This window comes from Ahaetulla prasina, chromosome 5 (assembly GCF_028640845.1).
Source record: "Ahaetulla prasina isolate Xishuangbanna chromosome 5, ASM2864084v1, whole genome shotgun sequence".
Classification (NCBI taxonomy): Eukaryota; Metazoa; Chordata; class Lepidosauria; order Squamata; family Colubridae; genus Ahaetulla; species Ahaetulla prasina.
Window position 1 is genome coordinate 121384332 of NC_080543.1, and position 26274 is coordinate 121410605.

The following is a 26274-nucleotide window of genomic DNA, read 5'->3' on the forward strand; positions in this document are numbered from 1 at the left end:
CGTGGTGCAGCAGCTCAAGCCAAGTTCCATTAAATCAGAGAGGATACATGCACCACTGTGCTGATCAGCTTCCAAGCCTGGTTTAATAGGGTCCATTGTGTTTTCCCCCAGGATCATCATCAGATTAATTTTTTTCCATCATATTTCAATATTCCACTTCTATCATTTTAATCCTGAATTAGGTGTAAAAAAGCAATGTGAAAATAAAGCTTGAAGTGGGATTAAAGGAACTACCACTTTCATTGGGAAGTGAGAAAGGTACCTGTAGACAGGGGTAAAATCCAGCAGGTTCTGACACGTTCTGGAGAACCGGTAGCAGAAATTTTGAGCAGTACAGAGAACCAGGAGTGGAAATTTTGAGTAGTTTGGAGAACTGGCAAATACTACCTCTGGCTGGCCCCAGAGTGGGGTGGAAATGGAGATTTTGCAATATCGTTTCCCCAGGAGTGGGGAGGGAATGGGGATTTTGCAGTATCCTTCCCCTGCTATGCCCACCAAGCCACACCACATAACCGGTAGTAAAAAAATTTGGATTTCACCACTGCTAGAAGGGACTGCGCTGTGTACCTCTTCAGAGTCCAGATTCTAGCCAAAATATGGTTTTACCGGATTAAAGTCAAAAATAATGGTTAGCATCCATCTTGGTTAAACACAGAGCACACAAGCACATCATTTTCCTTTCTTTCCAACCGATTCTACTCATACGTATTAGCCACCACTTTCCTTATCACAAGCTCGAGTTCACTGTGCTTAAATTGTCCAACATGCTGGTTCTGGATGGTTATTTCAGGGGACTCAAAGAATTGGGGTCTGATATGACACTAAACCTGCTTATCATGAATTCCAAATCAGGGTTGATGTAACGTGGAAATCAGACCCCTTTGATTTTTCAACAAAACATAGCTGTTAAGTTATGAACAGTTAAGATAGTTGTGAAAAAACTTGCAGTTAGGAAAAGTTATTTGGTGGCTCTATCAAGAAATATCAGTACAAATTTATTCATACTTCTTACTTTCTGCAGCTGGACTGTAGCCATATATTCCACCTGCAATGCTGCTGCCGGGTTCTAGAAAACAGATGGCTTGGCCCCCGCATTACTTTTGGGTTCATGTCCTGCCCCATCTGCAAGGTAAGTTACAGAGCCAAGAACTTCTTTTATGCACCCCATAATTTACATTAAAGGAATCACTTCTGTCATTATTATCAATTGATAATGAATTAGAAATCTGAGTTTTGGAAGAAGAAAATTGCATGTTTTCCATTGGTTTTCAATAGTGATCAATTACCTCCAAATGTTTTCCTTATGTTTAACTACAATATTTACTTTACTTCTATTCCATATTTTGGATGTTTGGCAACCGGCTCCTATTTATGACTGGTTGCACGTCCCATAGTCATGGGACTGCAATTTGTGAAGTTTTTGCCAATTTCTAACAGGGGAATGCCCATTAGGGAGTTTGCACCGAAGACCACGTGATTTGCTTAACAATGGTCATAATTGGGTCCTATTACATGAGTGCCACAATTGATGGCAACCAAAATTCCGCTCCTAATTGCTTTGGCCTGTGTTGTCTTTCCTCTTTTTTTTTGGGGGGGGGGGGGCTCAGTAAACTGTGATTTGTGGCTTACTGCTTCTTTCTTTTTAACCCAACAGAACAAAATAAACCATGCGGTATTAAAGGATCTACTTGATCCAATCAAGGAACTTTATGAGGATGTGAAGAGGAAAGCCCTAATGAGGCTGGAATATGAAGGGCTGCACAAGAGTGAAGCCATCACAACACCCGGAGTTCGGTTTTATAATGACCCTGCTGGTTTTGCCATGAACAGATATGCATATTATGTTTGCTACAAATGCAAGAAGGTATGATCCAGGTTCAGATGATGGACATGGTGGACAATGTATTTTTTTCAATCCAGCTATCTCACGAAAATGGGAGAGTTGAACTATTAGTGTTTTAGTAATGACGTTCAACTTAACACAGTGGGGTGACTTACTTCTCAACTTTCAGTTTACAAACTCTTGCTTTCAAGAACCTTTTTTCTTTCCCCTTTATTTTCTAAATTTTCTTGCATTGTTACAAATGGCCTTTCTCACTCTCTTCCTTTATTCAGTATCTTTTCACTTCCTAAGGCCTTTTGCTTTTCTTTGCTTTTCTCCAGATGTTTTCAGCTGCCTTAGTAGCTTAGCCCACCCAAGGTCCTCCTATAGCAGACTTGAAGGTGGTTCATCCAGTTACTCCCAGAAGCTTTGCTGCCACAGAATCACACATACTTGAAATACATTTGGAATGAGGACGTTTTTTTCAAATGGATATATCCCAATGTCCTATTATTTGATTCACATGTTTCACATGTAATAGGTATAACTTTCCATTATTACCAATGTTGAAAGTATTTGCTTCAAAAGCATGACACCTTTATAGTTCATTACTGGCCCAATTTCGTAAGAGATCCCTTCAAAACAGAGTTTTGAAACAAAAATGTTTTCGTATCGGATCCTAATGAAAGCCCTTCATTCATACTGCCCTTGCTTTGTTTTTCTTCCCTGAAGCAGAGAAAAGCTGGAAATACAAAATGATGTAAATAAGACATCACAGGAAGCCTGTTATTGTTTCACTGATTTTTCTGGAAGTTGGTGTGATGGCGCTCAGCGTTTCTTCTTGGTTTTTCTTCCTCCAGGCTTACTTTGGTGGAGAAGCCCGTTGTGATGCTGAAGCTGGACAAGGAGATGATTATGACCCCCGGGAACTCATCTGCGGTGCCTGTTCCGATGTATCAAGAGCTCAGGTAAGTGAAGCATTTGCCTTCTGCCATTTTGGGGACGTGTCCAATAGGTCAGGGGTCTCCTAACTTTGGCAATTTGTGGACTTCAACTCCCAGAATTCCCCATTGCATGCATCTTCATAGATCTTAAATCAGTGTCACTGTTCACTCTTCAGCTTAAGCTGTGCTTTTTTTTTCCTTTCCCCCCCACAGATGTGTCCCAAACATGGTACAGATTTTCTAGAGTACAAATGCCGCTACTGTTGTTCGGTGGCTGTTTTCTTTTGCTTCGGGACCACCCATTTTTGCAACGCTTGTCATGATGATTTCCAGAGAATGACAAGTATTCCGAAAGAGGAACTTCCTCACTGCCCTGCAGGTAAATGTTTTAAAGTGCCATTGAATTATATTTCTGGGTAGTTGGTGAGTTGTCTTTGATCATTGCCAGTTACATTGGTGGTCTTCCAGATGAGGTTTAGAAGCTTCAAAAGGAACTTAACGTTCCCTAAGAATTTCATGATAGATCATGAAATGTAAAAATTCATTCATTGTGAAAAGAAAAAATAATAATAGGCTTATGAAACAAAGTCAGTTGCAGTTGTCTAGTTGTTCCACGGCATTAGAGGGCTCATTTTGTAGTCTTTGTGGTATAACTACACCAGGCCATGCAGAATTTAGAGGAAAACGTGATTAAATCCCAGCAAACATGCATACAGGTAGCCCTCCACTTACAACCACAAAATTCTGTTGCAAAGTGAGACATTGGTTGAGTTATGCCCCATTTTATAACCTTTCTTGTCACAGTTAAATGAATCACTGTCCAGTTGTTTGGTAACAAGGTTGTTAAATGAACCTGGCTTCCCCATTAACTTTGGTTAACAGAAGGTTGCAAAAAATGATCCCAGGACACGGCAACCGTCATAAATATGAGTCAGTTGCCAAGCAAATCAATTTCGATCATGTGTCCATGGGGATGCCAGAAAAATGGTCAGAAGTCACATTTTTTTTGTTGTTCACTTTGATCAGTCACTAAAGAACTGTTCAAGTACAAGTCAAGGACTACCTGTATTAGGGACTCAGAAAAACAGCTTGTAAAGTTAGGATCACAAAACCAAAGGGCATAAAAGCCCTTTATTTTTATTATTTACAAAATGTATTGGCCATTTATCTTACCACGGGATAACTCTGGGCGGCTTATAATAAATAATAGCTATTATTTATAATTATACTATTGTATCATAAATTATACAAATTTGAATATACAAATACAAATTATAAACATATAAAAATAAACCTAAATAATAATTAAAGAAAGAAAATAATCCTTCACCCTTGTCCTCCTGAATTGCAAATAACATTAACTACTTAGCAGGATGGACTTTCAGGGCCTGCGCAACCTGTAACATGTTCACACTAGTGCAATAGGGCTGGATGTGTGTTAATAAGATTTATTGGGTTAGTTAGGGATTTTCTGTCTTCACTGCGGGTTGTATTGTGAGGGAGCTCCACCAATCTCATTGTACATATGTTGTGTGCAGTGACAATAAAGGTTATTGTTATGATTATTACACTTTGTCAAAAGGGGCTTTCAAGGCGTAGCTGGTTTGAGCCAGACAGAGGGAAGAAGCCCAGACGGGATCGCGGGGTGTGGGGAGGCAACCCAGACCGGGAACCCGGGGCTTGACGGCCGGCCTTGGCTTCTCTTGCAGGTCCCAAGAGCAAGCAGCTGGAAGGGGCCGAGTGTCCGCTCCACGTCGTCCACCCTCCCACGGGCGAGGAGTTCGCGCTGGGCTGCGGCGTCTGCAGAAACGCGCACACTTTCTAGCCGCCTCTCAGCCGAACGTCGGAATCCAGGCCGGGGACCATTTGGCCAGCACGGCGCCGGGGCCGGGCCCGCCTCAGGCGCTTTGCATGCGGCCGCGCTGCGCATCCGCCCCCCCTCGAGCCTCGCCGAGCAGGGACTCCGGAGGCCGCTGACTTCGCCTCTTCCTCCTCCTCCTCTTCATCCTCCTGAATGCCGGACAGTGGCTGGGCAGGGCGGGAGGCCGATAAACAGCGGCGGGGCGTTTTCGATGTAACCAGTCTCGAACGCGTTGTATAGATTTATATATATATATAATACTTATATATAATACCTATGTATATAGGTATTATATATATATAGCCGTGTCCGTGTCTGTTCCGCCTCAGAAGTCCTGGATTGTATAACGGCGGCTTCCTTCCTCCCAATTTTTTTTTGTGGGGCGCCGTCTGGCCGAAGTGCACTTCCGAAAAGGCGCCTCCCCGCCCAGCAAGCGCCGCCGAAGGGAATGTAGCCTCAATAAAGCCACGCGGGGCCTTTTCCTACCGGAGACTCCTGAGGAGAATTCTTGTCGGGCTGATGAGGGGGGGGGGCGGGTGGAAAAAAAATGGAGGGAAGGGAATGGAAGGGCCCGGGCCGCGCATGCGCTGTGTCGCGCCATCTTGACCGGCGCGAAGTAAACAAGGCGGCGAACGCGGTCGAGAACTCAAGAGGCGTTGGGAGGGAGACACTCGCGGCGGCGGCCTGGTTGAGACAAACGCGGGTCTCCATCCCCCCCTCCATGGGCCGCGGGAAGAGAAGGAGGCAGCCGAGACCGCGACGCCCGGGCCCGGGTTAAAGCCGTCGGTTAGGGAGGAAAGGGGGGGGGGCGTTGCCATGGCGACTAGGCAAAGGGGCGGCGGCCCTCGAGGCCTTTCTTCGGGTCTCCGCCGCTGCCGTCGTCGAGACGACCCCGGCAGCATGAAACGGGAGGCGGTAGGAGAGCGAACGGGCGATCACAAAGGAGTAAGCAAACGACGGGATCTTCCCGGCCCGGATTGGGCCTCGTTATTGCCGGAGGTGCTGCTACGCGTCTTCCAGCACCTGCCGTTGGTGGACCGCGCGCGGGCCTCGCAGGTCTGCCGCGGCTGGCAGCGGGTTTTCCACCTGCCGGAGCTGTGGCGCCGCTTCGAGTTCGAGCTGAGCCAGCCCGGCGCCAGAGCCACCCACCCGGAGCTCATCAAGCAGATCCTCAAGCGACACGCCGGGCACCTGCAGTACGTCAGCTTCAAGGTGAGCGAGAGCCAGGTTGGCCGGTCGCCCCGGGTTCTTCTTCTTGCTGGCCCGGCGGGCCCAGGGATTTCAGGTCGCCGGAATGTAGGAGTGGGATTCCTTGTCTAGACCAGGGGTCTCCAACCTTGGCAACTTTAAGACTTGTGGACTTCAACTCCCAGAGTTCCTCAGCCAGCTTTGCTGAGGAATTCTGAGAGTTGAAGTCCACAAGTCTTAAAGTTGCCAAGGTTGGAGACCCCTGGTCTAGTCTAAAGAAAACAAGGAAGTGGGGGGGACATGATAGCTGCATTCCAATATTTAAGGGGCTGCCACAAAGGAAGGAGGGGGGGTCAACCTATATTCCAAAACACCTGAAGGTAAGACAAGAAACAATGGATGAAAACTAACCAACGAGAGAAGAAACCTAGAACTAAGGAGAAATTTCCTAATAATGAGGACAATTAACCTGTGGAACTACGTGCCTCCAGAAGTTGTGGGTGCTCCATCACTGGAGGCTTTTAAGAAGAGACCGGGGCACCCACCTTGTCTCAAATGGCATAGGGTCTCCTGCTCGAACAGGGGGTTGGACTACAAGACCTCCAAGGTCCCTTTCCAGCTCTTGTTATTCTGCTGTATCCTGTTGTAATCAGTAGGGATTATGTCCTCTGAAAGCCTATGGTTTCTGCGCTGCCCTCTCTGACCAATTCAGAAATGTTTCCACATTTCCTCACTCTGCTCTGCAGATGAATTGTTTTCCTCTCTGAATCTGAGAGCTGCCCTGGTTGAATTGCCGTGCCACTGAATTGAACAATATGTCTTCCAAATCCAGTTCAGTCAGAATCTGGGTTGATTTTCACAGATCGGTGTCAGATGGATACAGAGCCTGAGTTCCGACAGCAGAGGGCAGAAAATGTCAGCAGATGGAAAAGGGGGTTTTGCTCACTGGAAGCAATAGATTGTTCCTGCTGAATGGGAGTCATTGAGGGAAGGAGGGGGCTTCGCAGCCTGTAGTCAGCATGTCTTCTCTGCATTGAAAATGGGGTAGCATCCTGAGGTGTTTGCCCTAGATAACCAACCACACACAGGCCTCCCTTTCTCAGTTGGAGTTGGGAGCCTGGCAACTCCCTTCAGCCCTTCTGTGGGTGATGGACGGCACAGGTAGAGAGAGGATTGAAGGAGAATTGCAGGAGCTGGTCCAAGGTGGTTAGAAGGCAGGTGAAAGAAATAGCAGAATGGGGAGAAATGGAAGGACTAAGCGATGGACTAAGTGTGGACGAATTCAATCTTGGTGGAGTAAATATAAAACTTGATCACAGACCTGGAGAACAGACAGGTCCTCACTCTGGGTATTTATCTTCAGATAACAACAGGAGATATCTGTTTTTGGGGATGACGCTAACCACAGTACTGAAAAGCTAACCACAGTACTGAAACTTTAAATTCTTGGGCAGTTTAAGACAGACTGAAATAAACATGGCTTGATAGCAGGTGAAATTGGTGCTCCTGAGATGTTTTGAAAAATACAAATAGTGACCAGGAGTAAGAATGATAGTCTCTGAGAAGGAATTAACAGATGGAACAAAATCTGCAAAACAACATGCAGGCAAAAGAGAGATGGGATAGTGGGAACTTCCAAGCAAGCCAGCTACTCAACAGAGCAGCGAGAGGCAAAACATGGGGAGAGTGTTCCACAGAGTGTAATTGAGGAGAAAAGAATCAGTCAGTGGGATCGTGTAACCAGGTTAACCAGGGTTAAAGGCTTTGCCACTCATTCCCATGAAGCTGGATAGTCCATGGTGATGCAGGCATCTGTCAATAAGATTATTATTTGCACAATCTAGTAAGATACATGAAAGGCTTAATGAGGCTGTAGCTCGTTAGCTAAAAGCAGAAATTTGCCTGAGATTTAGCCAAGTTCAAACCTGGACTTGCAATATTCTGGTTTTCAGGAAAGTAAATTTGAAAACCTGGCAAACTTTCGATTCCAGCTTCTGCCAATCAGGAAGGATGGTTATAGTGCATTTGGATGGCATAGAATAATATCAGGCCTCCAACTCAGATAAACTCAGATAAACTCAACTCAGTATTTTCTTCCTTGGTAGGAAGAAAATACCTTTGCTAAACCTTTCCACAATATCTTTTCCTAGAAAACCGGATCTTATCAGCCCCTTTTGTTGAGGAAATCACTCTCTTCCTTTGGTGGTTAAGGAAGCAGGCACAGAAAAATGGCAGCAAGCAAAACAGAGCGAGGGTTAACACAAATGGCAAAAACAGCTGACTATTGAATGTTTTATTAGCCCCACCCACACACTGATCATGTGTGATTACCTTGGGAGTGCTTACACAAACTTTGTGTTAATTTTTTAATGGATAATATGTTAAAATCTGGAAAATACCTTATTTGCAGGGCTATTTTGACCCTGACATGAAAACATTTTTAATCCAAAAGCTGGAACTTAAAAAAATAAAATGTTCAATGCTGTGATACTATTGTGCTGCTCCATGGTTTGGCCACATCTGGAATAGTGTCCCAGTAGCATCCACCTTAGGGTAGCCTAGGGCTCAACATATGCTCTCTCATGGGATATTTGGAACAGCCTGCTGAGAAGGGAGCAGAACCACCTCTAAATATATTGGACCTTCCCTCATGAAATTATAAGAGGCTGGCAGACTAGCTGATTGTGAAATTAATCAACTGATGAGTTCAGGAGTTCAACCATTTAGTCTGAGATGGATAGGGATGCTTTGAAATTCTGAGGTTTCAACTTGATCCCTCAGTTTTATGGCGAAACACTGAAGCCTACCTGGTCATGTTCTAAGACACCAAGAGAGGGACAGCTAAATTTTTTGTCTATGCCTGGGGTGGGGATACAGTTTTTGATTGGCTAAGAATGCCCAGCTCCATCTTTAAAATTTCCCAGCAGCTGCAAGGAAAAGGCTTAAAATTGCTGACAAAATATTTTATCTTTGTGGATTGATTTCAGCAGGATGATCTGTGGGCTACATGTAGAAATAAAATTCCCCAGCCCTGGTTTGTGAGTTGATGCACATTTTTATAATCCAATAATGATTTGTGTAAGAAAGAATAGGGTAGGGTAGGGAAGGGAAAGATACAACAGGAATGGATAGGTTAAGGAAGGATGAGATGGGATGGATAGGATAGGATAGGATAGGATAGGATAGGATAGGATAGGATAGGATAGGATAGGATAGGAAAGAAATAGAATAAGAGAATGGAATGGAATATATTTTGTTTGGTTGCAAGTTATTTTTAAGTTCTAATTGTGTCTTAGGCATCTGTATTCGGGTGTTCGGTTGGGTATGTTAACTACTTTATTTAAAACAAAATGATTACTCAACCTTTTAATTTTTTTATAATCTTAATTATGTGCTGTGAGTCATAATTTTAAAAAAGGAACTAATAGAGAGTAGACCAAGAGCACAACAGGTAGTTATTAAATTATTTTTACATTTATGCTGAACCTGAGGAGGGATGTTAAATATTTGCTCAATATTTCCTCTGGGTGTGAAGAAGACATCTACACAGTGAATTAGTCTTTTGTGTTTTCCAGGACAATAGAAAATCCTGTTTTTACCCCATCTAATTCCAATTCCTTCCAGTTTCTATCATGGTAAAGGCTTAAGGAGCTAAAACAACTATAGAGTTGCTCGTAAGTCTAATTTTTAAAAAATGAAAACAGGACAAAGGGCCTCAGAACCTGACACAAAAATACCATTCTCCTCTCTCCCAACAAATATATTTTCCAGAGGATGGATGCTTCCTTCTAGTCAAACAGGAAGATGTCTTCTGGTGTTTCTTTTCTGGTTGGGGCAGTATAGTTGGTTGTACCAAATTCAGTAATTACATGGGGTCATTTTAGTTGAAGTACATGTATGCCAGATGGCATGTAGAGAAACCACCAGTTGTGAAATTCCTGCGGAAAGCCTCAGCAAACGCCTAGGAATCCATCTTCTAACACCTTTTAATAGCAGAAGGTTTTTGCAAGACCGGCACTAGTCAGAAGATTGATGTAATAAACCAGACAGCTTTTAAAGCTCATAAGCCAGAAAGTAGCAGACTCTAAACCAGCATACTAAAGTAGAATTAGACATCTTGGGCCCTAAGGAGGTTGGGTGAAAAGTGACAAAAATTCTAAATAGAAATGTGAAGCACCCTGTGAATAGCCAGTCTGTGCCATGAGTTTTCCAGGAAGGTTTTGAACAGAAAGAGGAAGGAATGATTTGTATTCCACATGAAAAGGTGAGTTTAGTTTGTGAATGAGATCTTGTTAGGTAGTTTCCACCTGAGAAGAAAGGGGTTGATGCCACAAAAAAAACTGCCCTTCGTGGTAGTAATGAGATTAAATATGAAGGTTCTGATGGAGGCATTTGTAGACTCCAGATAGGGAACCAGTGAATAGCAGCATTATTTGACAGGATTCCATCTCAGAGACATATGTGGAGATGAAATATACTTTTTCCCACAGTAATCAGATCTGAGAATATCGCTTCAAGACTTGTTAGGACTCTAACCCATCCTCCTATCTTTGTACTCTATTGTTTTGTCAGCTTGATATGTAGATTACTTCCTGGACAAAGGAATGTTGAAATGGCAATCTTGATACTTTAAAAGGTAAAGGTAAAGCTGTTTGGAAGCTAGGTGGATCCAAGCATGGGATTGAAAGTTTGAGAACAGATTTGGAATGATTGGTAGGAAGGTTGCTTTTTGAATAACTGGAATTTCCAGATCTAGTAAGAAATCAAGATCTGGTTGCATTTTCAATTAACTCCTGGAATGTTCAGATACCCTGATATATGGGTAAATTTCCAGCTAAAGAAGGGAAGCTCCCAAATGCCCTATTAAGAGTTTTCAAACCTAGCAAATTGCAAGCTGCTCTTATGAGCCTTTTCTTCCTGTAGCCACACAACTTGGACAGGATGAGATTCCAGAAGGCAGGAGCTGCTGGATGGTTGGATCTGCTTTCCCACCTGCTTTGATTTTGGTGTAGACAATCCTGCAGTTTATGTTTTAAATAATGACCTGCTGATACGAAAGAAGAGCTACAGGGATGAATGTGTAAACTTGGTGAAGGTTAATGCCCATTGAGGCGAGCGCTGAGTGGAAGGAAGGGGAACAGATTTTCTTCCTAGGCAATTGCCTGCTGAGTGAAAACTGTTGGTGCCCCAGTCTGATGGATAATGATCAGGCTTAGACAGTGAGCACGTCCAAAATACACTTAACCTTTAAAATGTCTGAAGTTTCTGAGTGAGGGAAACTCTGAAATCCCAATGATCTTGCAGATCCAACAAAAAAAAAAAGTAGTACAGATGTTCCATCCTATTCTACATGAAGGCATAGAAAAGAGTCAGGGAGTCCGTAGAGATTCTCAGTCATCCAGGTCATCCTTCTATTCCCCACTATCCTATCAAAGCTGAAGAAGCTTCTTGGATGAGAAGCAAAATGTCTTCAAAGAAAAAACAAAGTCCAGTTGCCTCCTGAAAAAGCACCTTTGGGACAGTCAGGGAGAATATAAGATAAAGTGAGGAGTCCCAAGTGCTCTCTGAGCTTGCTTGTTTCAATTACACAAACCAGGTAACATCATCAGTGCTAGACTAGCACAGTGACTTAGCACTGATGATGTTGCCTAGTTTGGGTAATGAAACGTCTGCAAGAAAACTAGCAAGCTCAGGGAGTACCAAGGACCCCTCATTTTAACCCTGAGCTACAAATATTCCCCTTTATTAAAAAGATAAAGTGCTGGGATGTGTATTTTCTATTTTCCTAGCAATAGAGACATTTCCCCATTTGTGTCCAATGAGTGCCTATCAGTTTATCTAGTTTTTTGTTCTTTGACAAGTTTGTCCTTTTTTGGAGAACATAGCTGTCTTTCACATTGAAGTTCAAATCAGGATTGCCAACAGGGAATTAAAGTTGTTCACTGTTTGAGCTTTGAGAACACCCCCCCCACACACACACACACAAATCACAGCTTGCCAATGTAACACTGAATAACCGAAGAAAGCAAGGCAAAGGAAAGATGAGAGGCACAATCTTGATTAATGATTTATGATAGCGTATAAACCAAGTTCCTGTTTTGTTTCCCATAGAGCTGGTTGTTGTCCTGTACAACAAGTAACATTTTGACTTGAAAGCATTGATAGCCAGCTCCACGTTTAGTTCTTGAGAGCTCAATATGTGAGTTCTATTATTAATGCATTCTTGTGAATTATTCACCATGCACATGGGTACACATATAACACCACGACAATTCAGAGAGGACTTGGCATACTTCAGAACAGAGATGGTTGGAAAACAAAGCAAAATGCAGCATAATGGAGAACACCTGCTTGGAGTGAGTTACTGCCTGGAAGGATGGCTGCAAGGATGGTGCTTTTTTTTTTGTTTGCTTGTTATAAATAGGAAGACAACCTGTGGCATTTTGTTGCAGATTCTGCTCCTGGTGATAAGTAATGCAACATCCTTTGTCCAAATGTTTCATATTCAGTATGACAAGAGGTGGGGGGCACATGAATTAACAATTGTTCGCCCCAGCACCAAAAATGTGAGCGTGTACGCTCGCTTCATTTGTGTGTGTGCAGCCTTCTGTACTTGTGCTTTGCTCACGTGTGCATTTGCATGCATGCTCACGGCTTAAAAAACAACTACCGGTTCATCCGAACCGGCAGCAGCCCATCACTGAGTATGACCTAAAAATAGGGTTTTTCTCATCCAGTGGCTCATAGCAGGAACAACATCAGCATTATTGTTTTTAGTATATTTTTGGAGTTGAAATACTTTTCAGTCAACAGCAAAGTACAAGTAATCCTCGACTTACAACAGTTCATTTAGTGACCACTCAAAATTATAACAGCACTGAAAAAAGGGACTTATGACTGTTTGTCACTTATGACCATTGCAGCATCCCCATGATTACGTGATCAAAATTCAGTTGTTTGGAAACTGACTTGTATTCATGACAGTTGCAGTGTCCCGGGGTCACGTGATTCCCTTTTGTGACCTTCTGACAAGCAAAGTAAATGGGGGAGCCAGATTTATTTAACAACTGTGTCACTAAGCTAATAGCTGCGTTGATTCAAATTAACAGCCATATCAAGAACGGACGTAAAATGGGGCAAAATTCACTTAACAAATATCTCATTTAGATACCAAAATGTTGGGCTCAATTGTGGTCGTAACTTGAGGATTACCTGTATATAGTGCTTGAAGGGACTGTCTACCCACTGACTCCTGTTGGGGTTTTTTCGTTCTTCTTCAGGTGGATAGCAGCAAGGAATCGGCTGAGGCTGCCTGTGATATCTTATCCCAGCTTGTCAATTGTTCTTTAAAGACCCTTGGACTGATTTCCACTGCTCGACCGAGTTTCATGGATTTACCAAAGGTACTGAGTGGATTTTTAATCCAGTGTGGTTGGTTACCATCAAGTCTGGAACAAATTGTGGCAATGCTATCCTGATCAAGCTTTCTCTTCCAAGCACACAGAGAAGGAGGGAGAGCCACGTTAGTCCACAGTGACCAAATATATATATATCAGAAGATGTCTGGTAGTCCCTTTTCCAACTAACACACATCCTTAATTTTGTATCAAAAGTCAGTGCTATCAGTTCCAACAGAAGCTCTGATTCCCCCATTGCTAGTGAACCTTAAAGAGAAACCATTCACATCTTGCCAGAACAAAACTTGAGAATGCAACAAATCTATTCGTCTTGAAGATTGGATTTATAACCTGACCGTTTTTTTATAAAAAAAAAGGACCCTCAAGGCAGTTTATAATAATAATAATAAAAAAAGACAAGAATGTAGAAATCGCAAAATGAATACAATTCGAACTGAAATCCCCAATAAAACCTCTCGTTAATGAACCGTCAAGGCCTGTGAAAGGATGTTGAGTTTTTAATTGCCTTCTAAACACAGTGAGAGGAAGAGACAGACGTGTGATTTGAAATCTGGAAGCCATGCAGGAAAAGGCTGTTTTCCATTTGCCTGGTAGTTGAGCTCCAGGCTGCAGTGGCATTTTCAGAAGGGTGTTGCCTGCCAAGCAGGTTATTGTGTGGAATCATAGTCTCATTCTGAGCCGTTTAGGGCCTTTAAGGTCACGTTGTCTTCAATAGACATTTTTAGATCTTTCAGTACTGTTAGTCCTCAGCTTACGACCACAATGGACCCCCAAATTATTGTCGCTGTGTTAGACATTTGTTAAATGAATCTTGCCCCATTTTACCACCTTTCTGGCCACAATTGTTGAGTGAATCACTGCAGTTGTTAAATAAATCTGGCTTCTCCATTGATTTTGCTTGTCAGCAGGTCACAAAAAGTTCTTCATGTGACTCAGGGACACTGAACCATCATAAATACATGCCATTTGCCCAGCATCTGAATTTTGATCCCGGACCATGGAGATGCTGCAACAGTCATAAATGTGAAAAATGGTTATAAGTCACATTTTTCAGTACCATTGTAACTTTGAATGGTCACTAAATGAACTGTTGTAAGTCGAGGGCTACCTGTACAGTCAGAGAATAGCCAAGTTGCAGCATTTTTCTGATCCTTTTCAACTAAAGAAGTCAGTAGTCAACAGAAGTTGTAACTAAGGCCTGCAAAACTAGTGCTGAGGAACAATCAAGTGGGCAATGCCATAAGTGGTGCCCGTCCTCACCACTGCTGCCACCCGATGATGCTGTGCCAACAGGGAATCCTCCTCCTCCTGAGGTGGTCAGCCCCATCCAGGGAAGCTTCCCCTTCGTCCCATGTCTGTCCTTCTCTGCAGCACTTCTGTTTGTCTGGATTTAATTTCAATGGATTCTCCCTCATCCACCCCATTATTAAAATAATTGGGCAGGGCTCCCTTGAAGTTGGAAGGTGGGGAGTGAAGTCCTCCTCCTCTTCCCAACCTCTGAATGGTTTTACATGAATGTTAGCCAGCAGAGGAGGCCAGCTCTGAGCTACAGCCTAGATGTACAGTGGAACCATGGTTTCATGGCACCACCTTCTGGGCACACCCTGACAGGAAGGCCTGGTGGTGCTGCAAAAGAATCCACCCCTGCCTGCTCCTTTCAGCAAGAGCCCACAATGTGCCCTCTTGGCATCTATCAATACAAACCTCCTGCATCTGGCTTCTGGGATGGGTGACCAGGATGGTCTCACGTATTCTGCCCCAAGATAATTTCACATCCCATTTTTCCCTCTTTACAGACTGCACTGGATTGTAGTTCCTAGTAGCCAAGGTGTAGGTCTGGTCTGGCTCTCCATGGCAGTCCCACCGTTCTGAACAAACCATCTGTGGAAGTCTGGCCAAAAGGTTGAGACCAGGGTCTCTCGTGTCACAAGATGGGTATCTGTGGATTTAATCCAGTGTCATGAACAGATGGGTTGGAAGAGAAATTGGGCCCCTGTCCTGCCAGGGAGGAAAAAACATTCTCTTTTCTGTTACTGCATCCCATTTGCCTTACTGCCCTGGGAATTCTTGCTTAAAATCTTCTGTTAACACGTTTGTCGCTTTGTGTCTTGCTTCCTTTTTTATGTTGATGAATGCAAAATAAATTGTAAGCTTACAACTGTGCACACACTCAAGTTAGTCTCAGAGAGAGACTGCTCAATAAAATGTGTTTTTAAATTTGCTATCATCTAAAAAGGTACCAAAGCATTTTCTAACTGTTGTTATTGAAGTCTCCTGACTTCAATATAAATATTCCTAAATAGAATTGGATTTTTTTGGTTCAAAATGTTATGAATTTAACAAAACATATAATACCAAAATATACAGAAAGATGAAGGTAAAATAGGGAAGGAAAGGAGGAAGAGACAAAAATGTAGGTTAGAGGGGGGAAAGGAAAAAAAAAAGCATATTGACTTCTGACTCCTTTTGCTGCAGTAGAATAATAACATGATGCCTCAACTTCTTACTTTTATATAATAGTATGTACTAACCATTTTTATAACACCATACCACTCTAATCAGCAAACACAGAATTTTTTTAAAAAATTACAATATAATATATTGAGAAGCTGAAAAATATGTCGGTACTTTGAGGTTTTTTGGAGTTTGCTGTTATTTTCTGTGGATAAACTTCATTTTAGAATGGGATTTTTAACTTCCGTTTCTTGATTTCAATGTTTTCTCCTTTTTTACAGTCACACTTCGTTTCAGCCCTAACTGTGGTGTTTGTAAACTCCAAATCCCTTTCTTCACTCAAGATAGACGATACGCCAGTAGATGATCCATCTCTCAAGGTGTTGGTGGCTAACAACAGTGATACCCTAAAACTCTTAAAAATGAGCAGTTGTCCCCATGTTTCTCCAGCAGGTAAGTTTGTTTTGGGAATATTTTTATACGATGAATATTTTGAATTAGCATTTACACCCAACTTATATTGGAAATATCCAAAAATTCAGGATGATCTGCACAAGTTTGTTGTTGGAGAAAAAAAGGAGGAAGGAGTATTAGATGTGTTTACCACCTGGGTTATTTATTAAAAAAAATAAAAAAATAAATGAATACCTCAACAGCAGTTCTTTTGAAATTGGATGAGAGTCAAATCTTCCGTTGTGTTCCTTCTTTTTCAACCTGTTGCCAAAATGCACCTCTTGTGCAGTTTATTCCATCGTATCTGCCAGGTCTCTCCCTGCTTTAGTCACTTCCACAACACGTGATTCCTGGCACTGGCAAAACATTTTCCTGAATAATGTGCTGCATTTTTAAAAAATGACTTAATAGCTTCTGGCAAAGGAGGAATGGTTATTTTATTCTAGAAGTAGATGGAGGTTCTTTAATTACGGGTCGTCCTAGACTTACAATAATTGAGGCAACATTTCTATTGCTAAGCAAGACAATTGTTAAGTGAATTTTGCCCCGTTTTATGACCTTTCTTGCCACAGTTGTTAAGTGAATTATTGCAGTTGTTGAGCTAATACTACCGTTGTTAAGTGAATCTGGCTTCCCCATTGACTTTGCTTGTCAGAAGGTCGCAAAAGGGATCCAGGGACACCCCAACAGTCATAAATACATGCCAGATGCCAAGTGACAAAATTGTGATCACATATCACAGGGATGCTGCAACAGTCATAAGTGTAAAAAACGGTTATAAGCCACTTCTTCCATTGCTGTTGTAATTTTGAAAAGTCACCAAACAAATGGTTGTTAACTTGTGGACTACCTATAATGAATCATAGGAAAGTATATTCAACTTGAAGAAATTTTACTGTGTGATTAAAATCTAGCTCTATTAGCGTTTTAATTTCCAGATTAAAATTCCAGGTCAGCTTTTTTATCACGTGAGGAAATGCTTTCAACCTCAGCCGGATTCTTATTTCTAAATTATTCAGATTTGTTAGTCTTTGCATTTCGTGTAATGTAATGTGTTTCTATTCTATGATAGGCCAAAGGTGAATTCATATTGTGTTTTCTTTCCTTAGGAATCCTTTGTGTAGCTGACCAGTGCCACGGCTTACGAGAGCTGGCCTTGAACTACCACTTGTTAAGTGATGATCTCCTTCTCGCTCTGTCGTCTGAAAAACACGTCCGATTGGAACATTTGCGCATTGACGTCGTCAGTGAGAACCCAGGACAGACGCAGTTCTACACTCTGGAGAAAAGCAGTTGGGACGCTTTCATCAGACATTCCCCTAAAGTGAATTTGGTTATGTACTTTTTCTTGTATGAAGAAGAATTTGATCCATTCTTCCGATACGAAACTCCGGTCACCCATCTTTATTTTGGGAGATCGGTCAGCAAAGAGGTCCTTGGACGAGTCGGAATGACGTGTCCACGACTTGTTGAACTGGTGGTGTGCGCCAACGGACTACGGCCCCTGGATGAAGAGTTGATCCGGATTGCCGAGCGTTGTAAGAACCTGTCGGCCATTGGCCTCGGAGAATGTGAGGTTTCCTGCAGTGCCTTTGTCGAGTTTGTGAAAATGTGTGGTGGCCGCTTGTCTCAGCTGTCTATAATGGAAGAGGTCTTGATCCCCGACCAGAAGTACAGCTTGGAGCAGATTCATTGGGAAGTGTCCAAGCATCTTGGGAGAGTTTGGTTTCCAGATATGATGCCCACCTGGTAGAGCTATTGGGGGCAAGCCCTTAACTTGGCCCAACCTTGTGGCAGCTTCAGCATAATAAGCTTCTTCGTGATGTTAGGCTGTCTCGAGCACTGTAGAAAATCAGTCTACTCCTTAGCGCTGGTTTCTAAAATCTGGGTTAAAAAAGTGACCAGGGAGGAACGAAATGTGTTCATATGACTTTATCATTGGCTCTTTTTTTTGTCGTAACATGACAGATGCTAACGTATGTAGACATTGACGTGTTTACATATTCAGAGGTTGCAGTTCTAAAACTGATTAAAAATTACAGTATTTTAGCCTGGCTCTTGGAAATTGACTTTGTAAGGAGCATATACCACTTTAATGACGTAATCTGGGAAGCTGCATTGACCCAGGTCATATAATAATGAATTGCTTCAAGTTCAGGTTTATAATTCCAGATCCCAAATCATAACTGTGGGTCGTTTGGTGTTTCTGTAATGTTATATGGAGCCCTGGGACACAGTAGCTGGGGTATATTTGTGTGTGAAAAATGTAAGTATTTGCTGCTTATTAAACTTCTCCAGAAAATCTAGTGGTACGTAAATTATTAGCAGTATATTTTCTTTCTTTTTTCCCCCCTCTCTATAGAGTTTTTTAAAATGAAAATGTAATAATCATAGGGCAATAACATCTATAATAAACATGTTTTAAAGTATTTCTGAAGCCCGGTAAGCTTAATGGGAGCCATAGCCTGTATTTTGGGCTTTTTAAAAATTGTGTGTTAATTATTTTGGAGCACTGACTTTTTAAAATATGCTATACAAGTTTTCTAAGAATGGAAGCCATTTGTGAAGGTCTTTTAGAGTAAATCCTATGACTTCCAGAGGTTGAATGGCAACTAATACGAGAAGTTGATAGTGATCAGCTTGGGCCCTCAGTGACTGTATTAGCTCGTTTAATAGAAAATGAGACTCCAGCACACACTCAAAACAATCTGATTTCAGGCACTGATTCTTCTGCTAGTCAACCTAAGGTCAATTTGGAGGTGTTGCAATGACGACAAAAAGAATGGCTTTTTAGATGCAAACACATCCCTCTACCTTAAATCCCATTTCAAAACCTGACGTTAACAGACCAGCTTTTTAACTCTTCACCAAAATGAATTTATTTTTTTAAAAATTACAAGTTAATGATGTTCCTTCCCGCTGCATCCTGCTCTGTATGTAAAAGAAATTTCATGGCAGTCACCTTCATGATAAGTAAGAGGATCAACAGGCTCAGCAAGTGAATGGGGTTTAGCAGGTTTTACCTTTCTGTATTAAACAGCTTTGTTAAAATGGTTAGGATTCAAACAGAGCAGGATGACTTGTTTCTCTGCAGCTGTTTCTGTATAGGAAATATAGTATATACCAGTAAGTATAAGTGCGATTGCTATTAAAATGGAATTTCATAAAGGGTAAAACTGCTTTAGTTCATTTAGTCTAGCTTAAGAGGAAAAATTGGGATTGTTAGCAAAAACAAGAACAGAAAGCTACTCCCAGGCATTATAAAGCTGCCCAAAGTCATAGCCTCAAGAACGATTTAATCAGTGTCGGCTACCATTCTGTACAAAGTGGTCCTTGCTTAGCGACAGCCTTGTTTAGCGACCCTTTGTAATTATGATGATGAAGAAAAAGTAACTCTACAACCAGCCCTCACATTTATAACCTCTGTGTGGCCCACCATCTGACAGCAGAGCTGTCAGCAGATTCGGACAATGAGTTGGGGAAGAACTCGGACAGTTCTGGAGCCTGGGGAAGGCTCTGATGAATACTCTGCGACGGACACAGATAAAGCCAGGGCTGTCCGGCATTTCCCAGCCAGAGAGGCAGCTGTGAGGATGAAGAGGAGGAACACAGGAGGCCTGTGCCAAATGTACATATGCACAGAACAGATAGGAGAGGTGAACAACGGCTAGGAAAGCAAAACAAATGACTGAATGGCCTCTCCCTGGCTGGGGAATAAATGGGAGGAAAGGGTAGTGGTTTGGTTGTAGCAGACAACCTGTCGTGTCCCACTCCTCCGCTGACTGCCGGGTCAGGGAAATCCGAATCAGGCTTGCCTCTGCAGCTCTGCCCAAAGTCCTAGCAAAGTCCTCAGAGCAGGCAGGAGACCAGTAAGTGACTTCAGCAAGATAAGTTTGACTTTTGCCTGACTCAGAGACTGCCAGAAAGCAGATCCTTTATATAGGCCATGGGGTGTGGCTCCATGACTCAGCACTCATTAAGGCCTGCCCCTCCCTTCCTTCTGTTGCCTCCGCCTATCCAGCCTTCTGATGCAAGGGTCACTCCAATCAGCAGCTGTTGGGAATAAACCCTCCTCAGGCTCACATGCTGTGGAGGAGGGGGAGGGGTCTAGCTGCTCCGTTTGCCTGGGCATGGAGCCAGGGCTGGGGCCGGGAGATGCTCCTTCTTCTGCAGTTTGTGTGGGCATGGAGCCAGGACTTGGGCCGGGAGGCATACATTCCTCAGTGTTCGGGAGCAGGTAAGAAGGCCCCGGCTGCTCTGAGGGCGGGCAAGACACAACACAACCGTTCACATTTCTAGAAAGTTTGCTCCTTGTATGTTTCGTGGGACAAAGGCTGCCTTGCCAGAACTGAGGTTTGTCTAGCTCTCTGACTAAATTTTCAGCTCAGAGCCTTGCATTTATCATATCGAGCTCATAAGGACTATTGTTCCAGTTAACTCCTTGCAGGAGTCTTGGTGGGTGAATGCAATTAATTCCCAAAGTGTAAATAAAAGAGGTTTTTTTTTCTTTGCAAGGAATCTGTTTTTTGCTTCTGCGAAGGCCGTCTGTAAAGCAAAGGAAAGCTGAAGATCATCAGCAGAGTTGTTTCACTCAGCGACTGCTTCACTTAATGACTAAGTTGTGAAGCCCAGTTGCTGAATGAGGACTTCCCATGTTTCCAGTAACAAATACAGTTCCTGGCTCTGAGCAGTAGAGGGAGAGTGCTCTCAATTTCAGTCTGATGTGAAGGAGAGGCTGCGCTCACCGTCCTTCTGGGACAGCTATCAAACAAAAAAAAAATTACCTTTACATTCATGCAATAAAAATTGCATGAAATCTGGAATGATGCTTAATACAAACAAAGGCATTGTGAAAAATATTTCCAAAGAACATTGGAATGATGTTCTTCCAAAGAATGATTGGGGTTTTTTGCAATCATTTCCCCACAAAAATAGACTTCACATCTATCCAGCTTGAAAAAGAAGCCCAACACATCCGTTGGGCTCTTGCCAGGAAAAAAAAAAGTCAAGACTTGGCAAAGCTTAGAAATGCAGTCCTCGTGCCCGGTGGCATCTGTCAAGCGGGTTAAGGCACACAGGTTTCTTCATGGCTCTCAAGATTCACCACAGATAAGGATGCATTTGCGGTTGTCAGAACTGGTGAGTAAAATTCTGAACGGTGATGGAGATTTCTAGCTGTCGGGTTTTTCTTCACAGACCATTGCCCAAGAAGTACTGCAGAAACTGCACATTTTCCAAGGGTCAGGATTGCTGTGCTGTGCTGAGCTTCCTAAATTTGGATGTCAGGTTCAAGAAGAGATTGAACTGCCATCTGTCACAAATGGTGTAGGGTCTCCTGCTTGGGTGGGGGGTTGGACTAGATGACCTACAGGGTCCCTTCTAACTCTGTTATTTGTTTCTGTTCTTAGATAGGATGTGGGAGGCGGAACACTTAACGCAGTTGTTAATCTGTACCAAATATCGAATTTATGGCTACACAGGCACGTGCCAAAGTTTACAATCCTACATGTACCCATCTCGGGAAACAAGTCAACTAAATATCAAGTATGTGTTAAAAGCCTGTGTACCATTCTCTGTATTCAGTCTTCTCTGCAGCTGTTTCTGTATAGGAAATATAGTATATACCAGTAAGTATAAGTGCGATTGCTATTAAAATGGAATTTCATAAAGGGTAAAACTGCTTTAGTTCATTTAATCTAGCTTAAGAGGAAAAATTGGGATTGTTAGCAAAAACAAGAACAGAAAGCTACTCCTAGGCATTATAAAGCTGCCCCAAGTCACAGCCTCAGAGAGATGAGCAGTACAGAAATGTAATAAATTTGTGCACCTTTCTAACCAGACTAGAATCTGATTTGGGGGGGTGGAGGGGAATAACTTCCAATTATTGTTTTAACTCTTGAACACATTTAGCAGTAGCTTTTGTAATCATAAACACCGATATATCAAAGACAGAAACCTAAAAGTATCTTGAAGCCATTTATTTTTAACGCTCAAAGAACGATTTAATCGGTGTCGGCTACCATTCTGTACAAAGTGATCCTTGCTTAGCGACAGCCTTGTTTAGCGACCATTTGTAATTATGATGATGATGAAAAAGTAATTCTACAACCAGCCCTTACATTTATAACCTCTGTGTGGCCCACCATCTGACAGCAGAGCCGTCAGCAGATTCGGACAATGAGTTGGGGAAGAACTTGGACAGTTCTGGAGCCTGGGGAAGGCTCTGATGAATACTCTGCGACGGACACAGATAGAGCCAGGGCTGGGGCAGGAGATGCTCCTTCTTCTGCAGTTTGTGTGGGCATGGAGCCAGGGCTGTCCGGCATTTCCCAGCCAGAGAGGCAGCTGTGAGGATGAAAAGGAGGAACACAGGAGGCCTGTGCCAAATGCACATATGCACAGAGCAGATAGGAGAGGTGAACAACGGCTAGGAAAGCAAAACAAATGACTCTGAATGGCGTCTCCCTGGCTGGGGAATAAATGGGAGGAAAGGGTAGTGGTTTGGTTGTAGCAGACAACCGTTCACATTTCTAGAAAGTTTGCTCCTTGTATGTTTCATGGGACAAAGGCTGCCTTGCCAGAACTGAGGTTTGTCTAGCTCTCTGACTAAATTTTCAGCTCAGAGCCTTGCATTTATCATATCAAGCTCATAAGGACTATTGTTCCAGTTAACTCCTTGCAGGAGTCTTGGTGGGTGAATGCAATTAATTCCCAAGGTGTAAATAAAAGAGGTTTTTTTTTCTTTGCAAGGAATCTGTTTTTTGCTTCTGCGAAGGCCGTCTGTAAAGCAAAGGAAAGCTGAAGATCATCAGCAGAGTTGTTTCACTCAGCGACTGCTTCACTTAATGACTAAGTTGTGAAGCCCAGTTGCTGAATGAGGACTTCCCATGTTTCCAGTAACAAATACAGTTCCTGGCTCTGAGCAGTAGAGGGAGAGTGCTCTCAATTTCAGTCTGATGTGAAGGAGAGGCTGCGCTCACCGTCCTTCTGGGACAGCTATCAAAAAAAAAAAAAATTAAATGAATGAATGAATACCTCAGCAGCAGTTCTTTTGAAATTGGATGAAACAGTCAAATCTTCCGTTGTGTTCCTTCTTTTTTCAACCTGTTGCCAAAATGCACCTCTTGTGCAGTTCATTTCATCGTATCTGCCAGGCCTCTCCCTGCTTTAGTCACTTCCACAACACGTGATTCCTGGCACTGGCAAAACATTTTCCTGAATAATGTGCTGCATTTTTAAAAAAATGACTTAATAGCTTCTGGCAAAGGAGGAATGGTTATTTTATTCTAGAAGTAGATGGAGGTTCTTTAATTACGGGTCGTCCTAGACTTACAATAATTGAGGCAACGTTTCTATTGCTAAGCAAGACAACTGTTAAGTGAATTTTGCCCCGTTTTATGACCTTTCTTGCCACAGTTGTTAAGTGAATTATTGCAGTTGTTGAGCTAATACTACCGTTGTTAAGTGAATCTGGCTTCCCCATTGACTTTGCTTGTCAGAAGGTCGCAAAAGGGATCCAGGGACACCCCAACAGTCATAAATACATGCCAGATGCCAAGTGACAAAATTTTGATAAGTGTAAAAAACGGTTATAAGCCACTTTTTCCATTGCTGTTGTAATTTTGAAAAGTCACCAAACAAATGGTTGTTAACTTGAGGACTACCTATAATGAATCATAGGAAAGTATATTCAACTTGAAGAAATTTTACTGTATGATTAAAATCTAGCTCTATTAGCATTTTAATTTCCAGATTAAAATTCCAGGTCAGCTTTTTTATCACGTGAGGAAATGCTTTCAACCTCAGCCGGATTCTTATTTCTAAATTATTCAGATTTGTTAGTCTTTGCATTTCGTGTAATGTAATGTGTTTCTATTCTATGATAGGCCAAAGGTGAATTCATATTGTGTTTTCTTTCCTTAGGAATCCTTTGTGTAGCTGACCAGTGCCACGGCTTACGAGAGCTGGCGTTGAACTACCATTTGTTAAGCGATGATCTCCTTCTCGCGCTGTCGTCTGAAAAACACGTCCGATTGGAACATTTGCGCATTGACGTCGTCAGTGAGAACCCAGGACAGACGCAGTTCTACACTCTGGAGAAAAGCAGTTGGGACGCTTTCATCAGACATTCCCCTAAAGTGAATTTGGTTATGTACTTTTTCTTGTACGAAGAAGAATTTGATCCATTCTTCCGATACGAAACTCCGGTCACCCATCTTTATTTTGGGAGATCGGTCAGCAAAGAGGTCCTTGGACGAGTCGGAATGACGTGTCCGCGACTTGTTGAACTGGTGGTGTGCGCCAACGGACTACGGCCCCTGGATGAAGAGTTGATCCGGATTGCCGAGCGTTGTAAGAACCTGTCGGCCATTGGCCTCGGAGAATGTGAGGTTTCCTGCAGTGCCTTTGTCGAGTTTGTGAAAATGTGTGGTGGCCGCTTGTCTCAGCTGTCTATAATGGAAGAGGTCTTGATCCCCGACCAGAAGTACAGCTTGGAGCAGATTCATTGGGAAGTGTCCAAGCATCTTGGGAGAGTTTGGTTTCCAGATATGATGCCCACCTGGTAGAGCTATTGGGGGCAAGCCCTTAACTTGGCCCAACCTTGTGGCAGCTTCAGCATAATAAGCTTCTTCGTGATGTTAGGCTGTCTCGAGCACTGTAGAAAATCAGTCTACTCCTTAGCGCTGGTTTCTAAAATCTGGGTTAAAAAAGTGACCAGGGAGGAACGAAATGTGTTCATGTGACTTTATCATTGGCTCTCTTTTTTTTTTGTCGTAACATGACAGATGCTAACGTATGTAGACATTGACATGTGTTTACATATTCAGAGGTTGCAGTTCTAAAACTGATTAAAAATTACAGTATTTTAGCCTGGCTCTTGGAAATTGACTTTGTAAGGAGCAGATACCACTTTAATGACGTAATCTGGGAAGCTGCATTGACCCAGGTCATATAACAATGAATTGCTTCAAGTTCAGGTTTATAATTCCAGATCCCAAATCATAACTGTGGGTCGTTTGGTGTTTCTGTAATGTTATATGGAGCCCTGGGACACAGTAGCTGGGGTATATTTGTGTGTGAAAAATGTAAGTATTTGCTGCTTATTAAACTTCTCCAGAAAATCTAGTGGTACGTAAATTATTAGCAGTATATTTTCTTTCTTTTTTCCCCCCTCTCTAGAGTTTTTTTAAATGAAAATGTAATAATCATAGGGCAATAACATCTATAATAAACATGTTTTAAAGTATTTCTGAAGCCCGGTAAGCTTAATGGGAGCCATAGCCTGTATTTTGGGCTTTTTAAAAATTGTGTGTTAATTATTTTGGAGCACTGACTTTTTAAAATATGCTATACAAGTTTTCTAAGAATGGAAGCCATTTGTGAAGGTCTTTTAGAGTAAATCCTATGACTTCCAGAGGTTGAATGGCAACTAATACGAGAAGTTGATAGTGATCAGCTTGGGCCCTCAGTGACTGTATTAGCTCGTTTAATAGAAAATGAGACTCCAGCACACACTCAAAACAATCTGATTTCAGGCACTGATTCTTCTGCTAGTCAACCTAAGGTCAATTTGGAGGTGTTGCAATGACGACAAAAAGAATGGCTTTTTAGGTGCAAACACATCCCTCTACCTTAAATCCCATTTCAAAACCTGACGTTAACAGACCAGCTTTTTAACTCTTCACCAAAATGAATTTATTTTTTTAAAAATTACAAGTTAATGATGTTCCTTCCCGCCGCATCCTGCTCTGTATGTAAAAGAAATTTCATGGCAGTCACCTTCATGATAAGTAAGAGGATCAACAGGCTCAGCAAGTGAATGGGGTTTAGCAGGTTTTACCTTTCTGTATTAAACAGTTTTGTTAAAATGGTTAGGATTCAAACAGAGCAGGATGACTTGTTTCTCTGCAGCCAATAAATATTTTTGGCAGCTGTTTCTGTATAGGAAATATAGTATATACCAGTAAGTATAAGTGCGATTGCTATTAAAATGGAATTTCATAAAGGGTAAAACTGCTTTAGTTCATTTAGTGACCACTCAAAATTATAACAGCACTGAAAAAGGGACTTATGACTGTTTGTCACTTATGACCATTGCAGCATCCCCATGATTACGTGATCAAAATTCAGTTG

General features: G+C 42.3%; 2 protein-coding genes across 11 annotated transcripts in view; both read left to right on the forward strand.

The window, feature by feature from the left end:
• Nucleotides 1-5083, forward strand: part of MYCBP2 (MYC binding protein 2) — a 161574-nt gene extending 156491 nt beyond the window's left edge. For 5 of the 9 annotated variants that reach the window (XM_058186454.1, XM_058186456.1, XM_058186457.1 and 2 more), the window contains 5 exons: nucleotides 1022-1129; nucleotides 1655-1864; nucleotides 2683-2790; nucleotides 2980-3145; nucleotides 4476-5082. In XM_058186454.1, coding sequence (XP_058042437.1) covers nucleotides 1022-1129; nucleotides 1655-1864; nucleotides 2683-2790; nucleotides 2980-3145; nucleotides 4476-4591 — 708 coding nt within the window. In that variant the 3' untranslated portion in view covers nucleotides 4592-5082. Of the gene's footprint in view, nucleotides 1-1021; nucleotides 1130-1654; nucleotides 1865-2682; nucleotides 2791-2979; nucleotides 3146-4475 lie in introns of all 9 variants that reach the window. The other 4 variants (XM_058186462.1, XM_058186459.1, XM_058186460.1 and 1 more) reach the window with 2 other exon arrangements.
• Nucleotides 5084-5207: 124 nt separating this feature from the next.
• Nucleotides 5208-25387, forward strand: FBXL3 (F-box and leucine rich repeat protein 3). 2 transcript variants are annotated; one of them, XM_058186465.1, is made up of 4 exons: nucleotides 5208-5839; nucleotides 13096-13218; nucleotides 15969-16140; nucleotides 24064-25387. In XM_058186465.1, exons 1-4 carry the CDS (start codon nucleotides 5444-5446, stop codon nucleotides 24705-24707), a joined length of 1335 nt encoding a protein of 444 aa, XP_058042448.1. In that variant the 5' UTR covers nucleotides 5208-5443; the 3' UTR covers nucleotides 24708-25387. The 2 variants fall into 2 exon arrangements, with proteins under 2 accessions (XP_058042448.1, XP_058042447.1); XM_058186464.1 differs by lacking the exon at nucleotides 24064-25387 and adding an exon at nucleotides 17250-18569.
• The last annotated feature ends 887 nt before the right edge of the window (nucleotides 25388-26274 follow it).

What these genes read in the sequence shown, in the direction of transcription:
- FBXL3 (XM_058186465.1), top strand. Translation starts at nt 5,444, where the DNA reads ATGGCGACTAGGCAAAGGGGCGGCGGCCCTCGAGGCCTTTCTTCGGGT. An exon ending in TGCAGTACGTCAGCTTCAAG is followed by an intron (nt 5,840 to 13,095) that starts GTGAGCGAGAGC and finishes GTTCTTCTTCAG; the next exon opens with GTGGATAGCAGCAAGGAATC. An exon ending in GTTTCATGGATTTACCAAAG is followed by an intron (nt 13,219 to 15,968) that starts GTACTGAGTGGA and finishes CCTTTTTTACAG; the next exon opens with TCACACTTCGTTTCAGCCCT.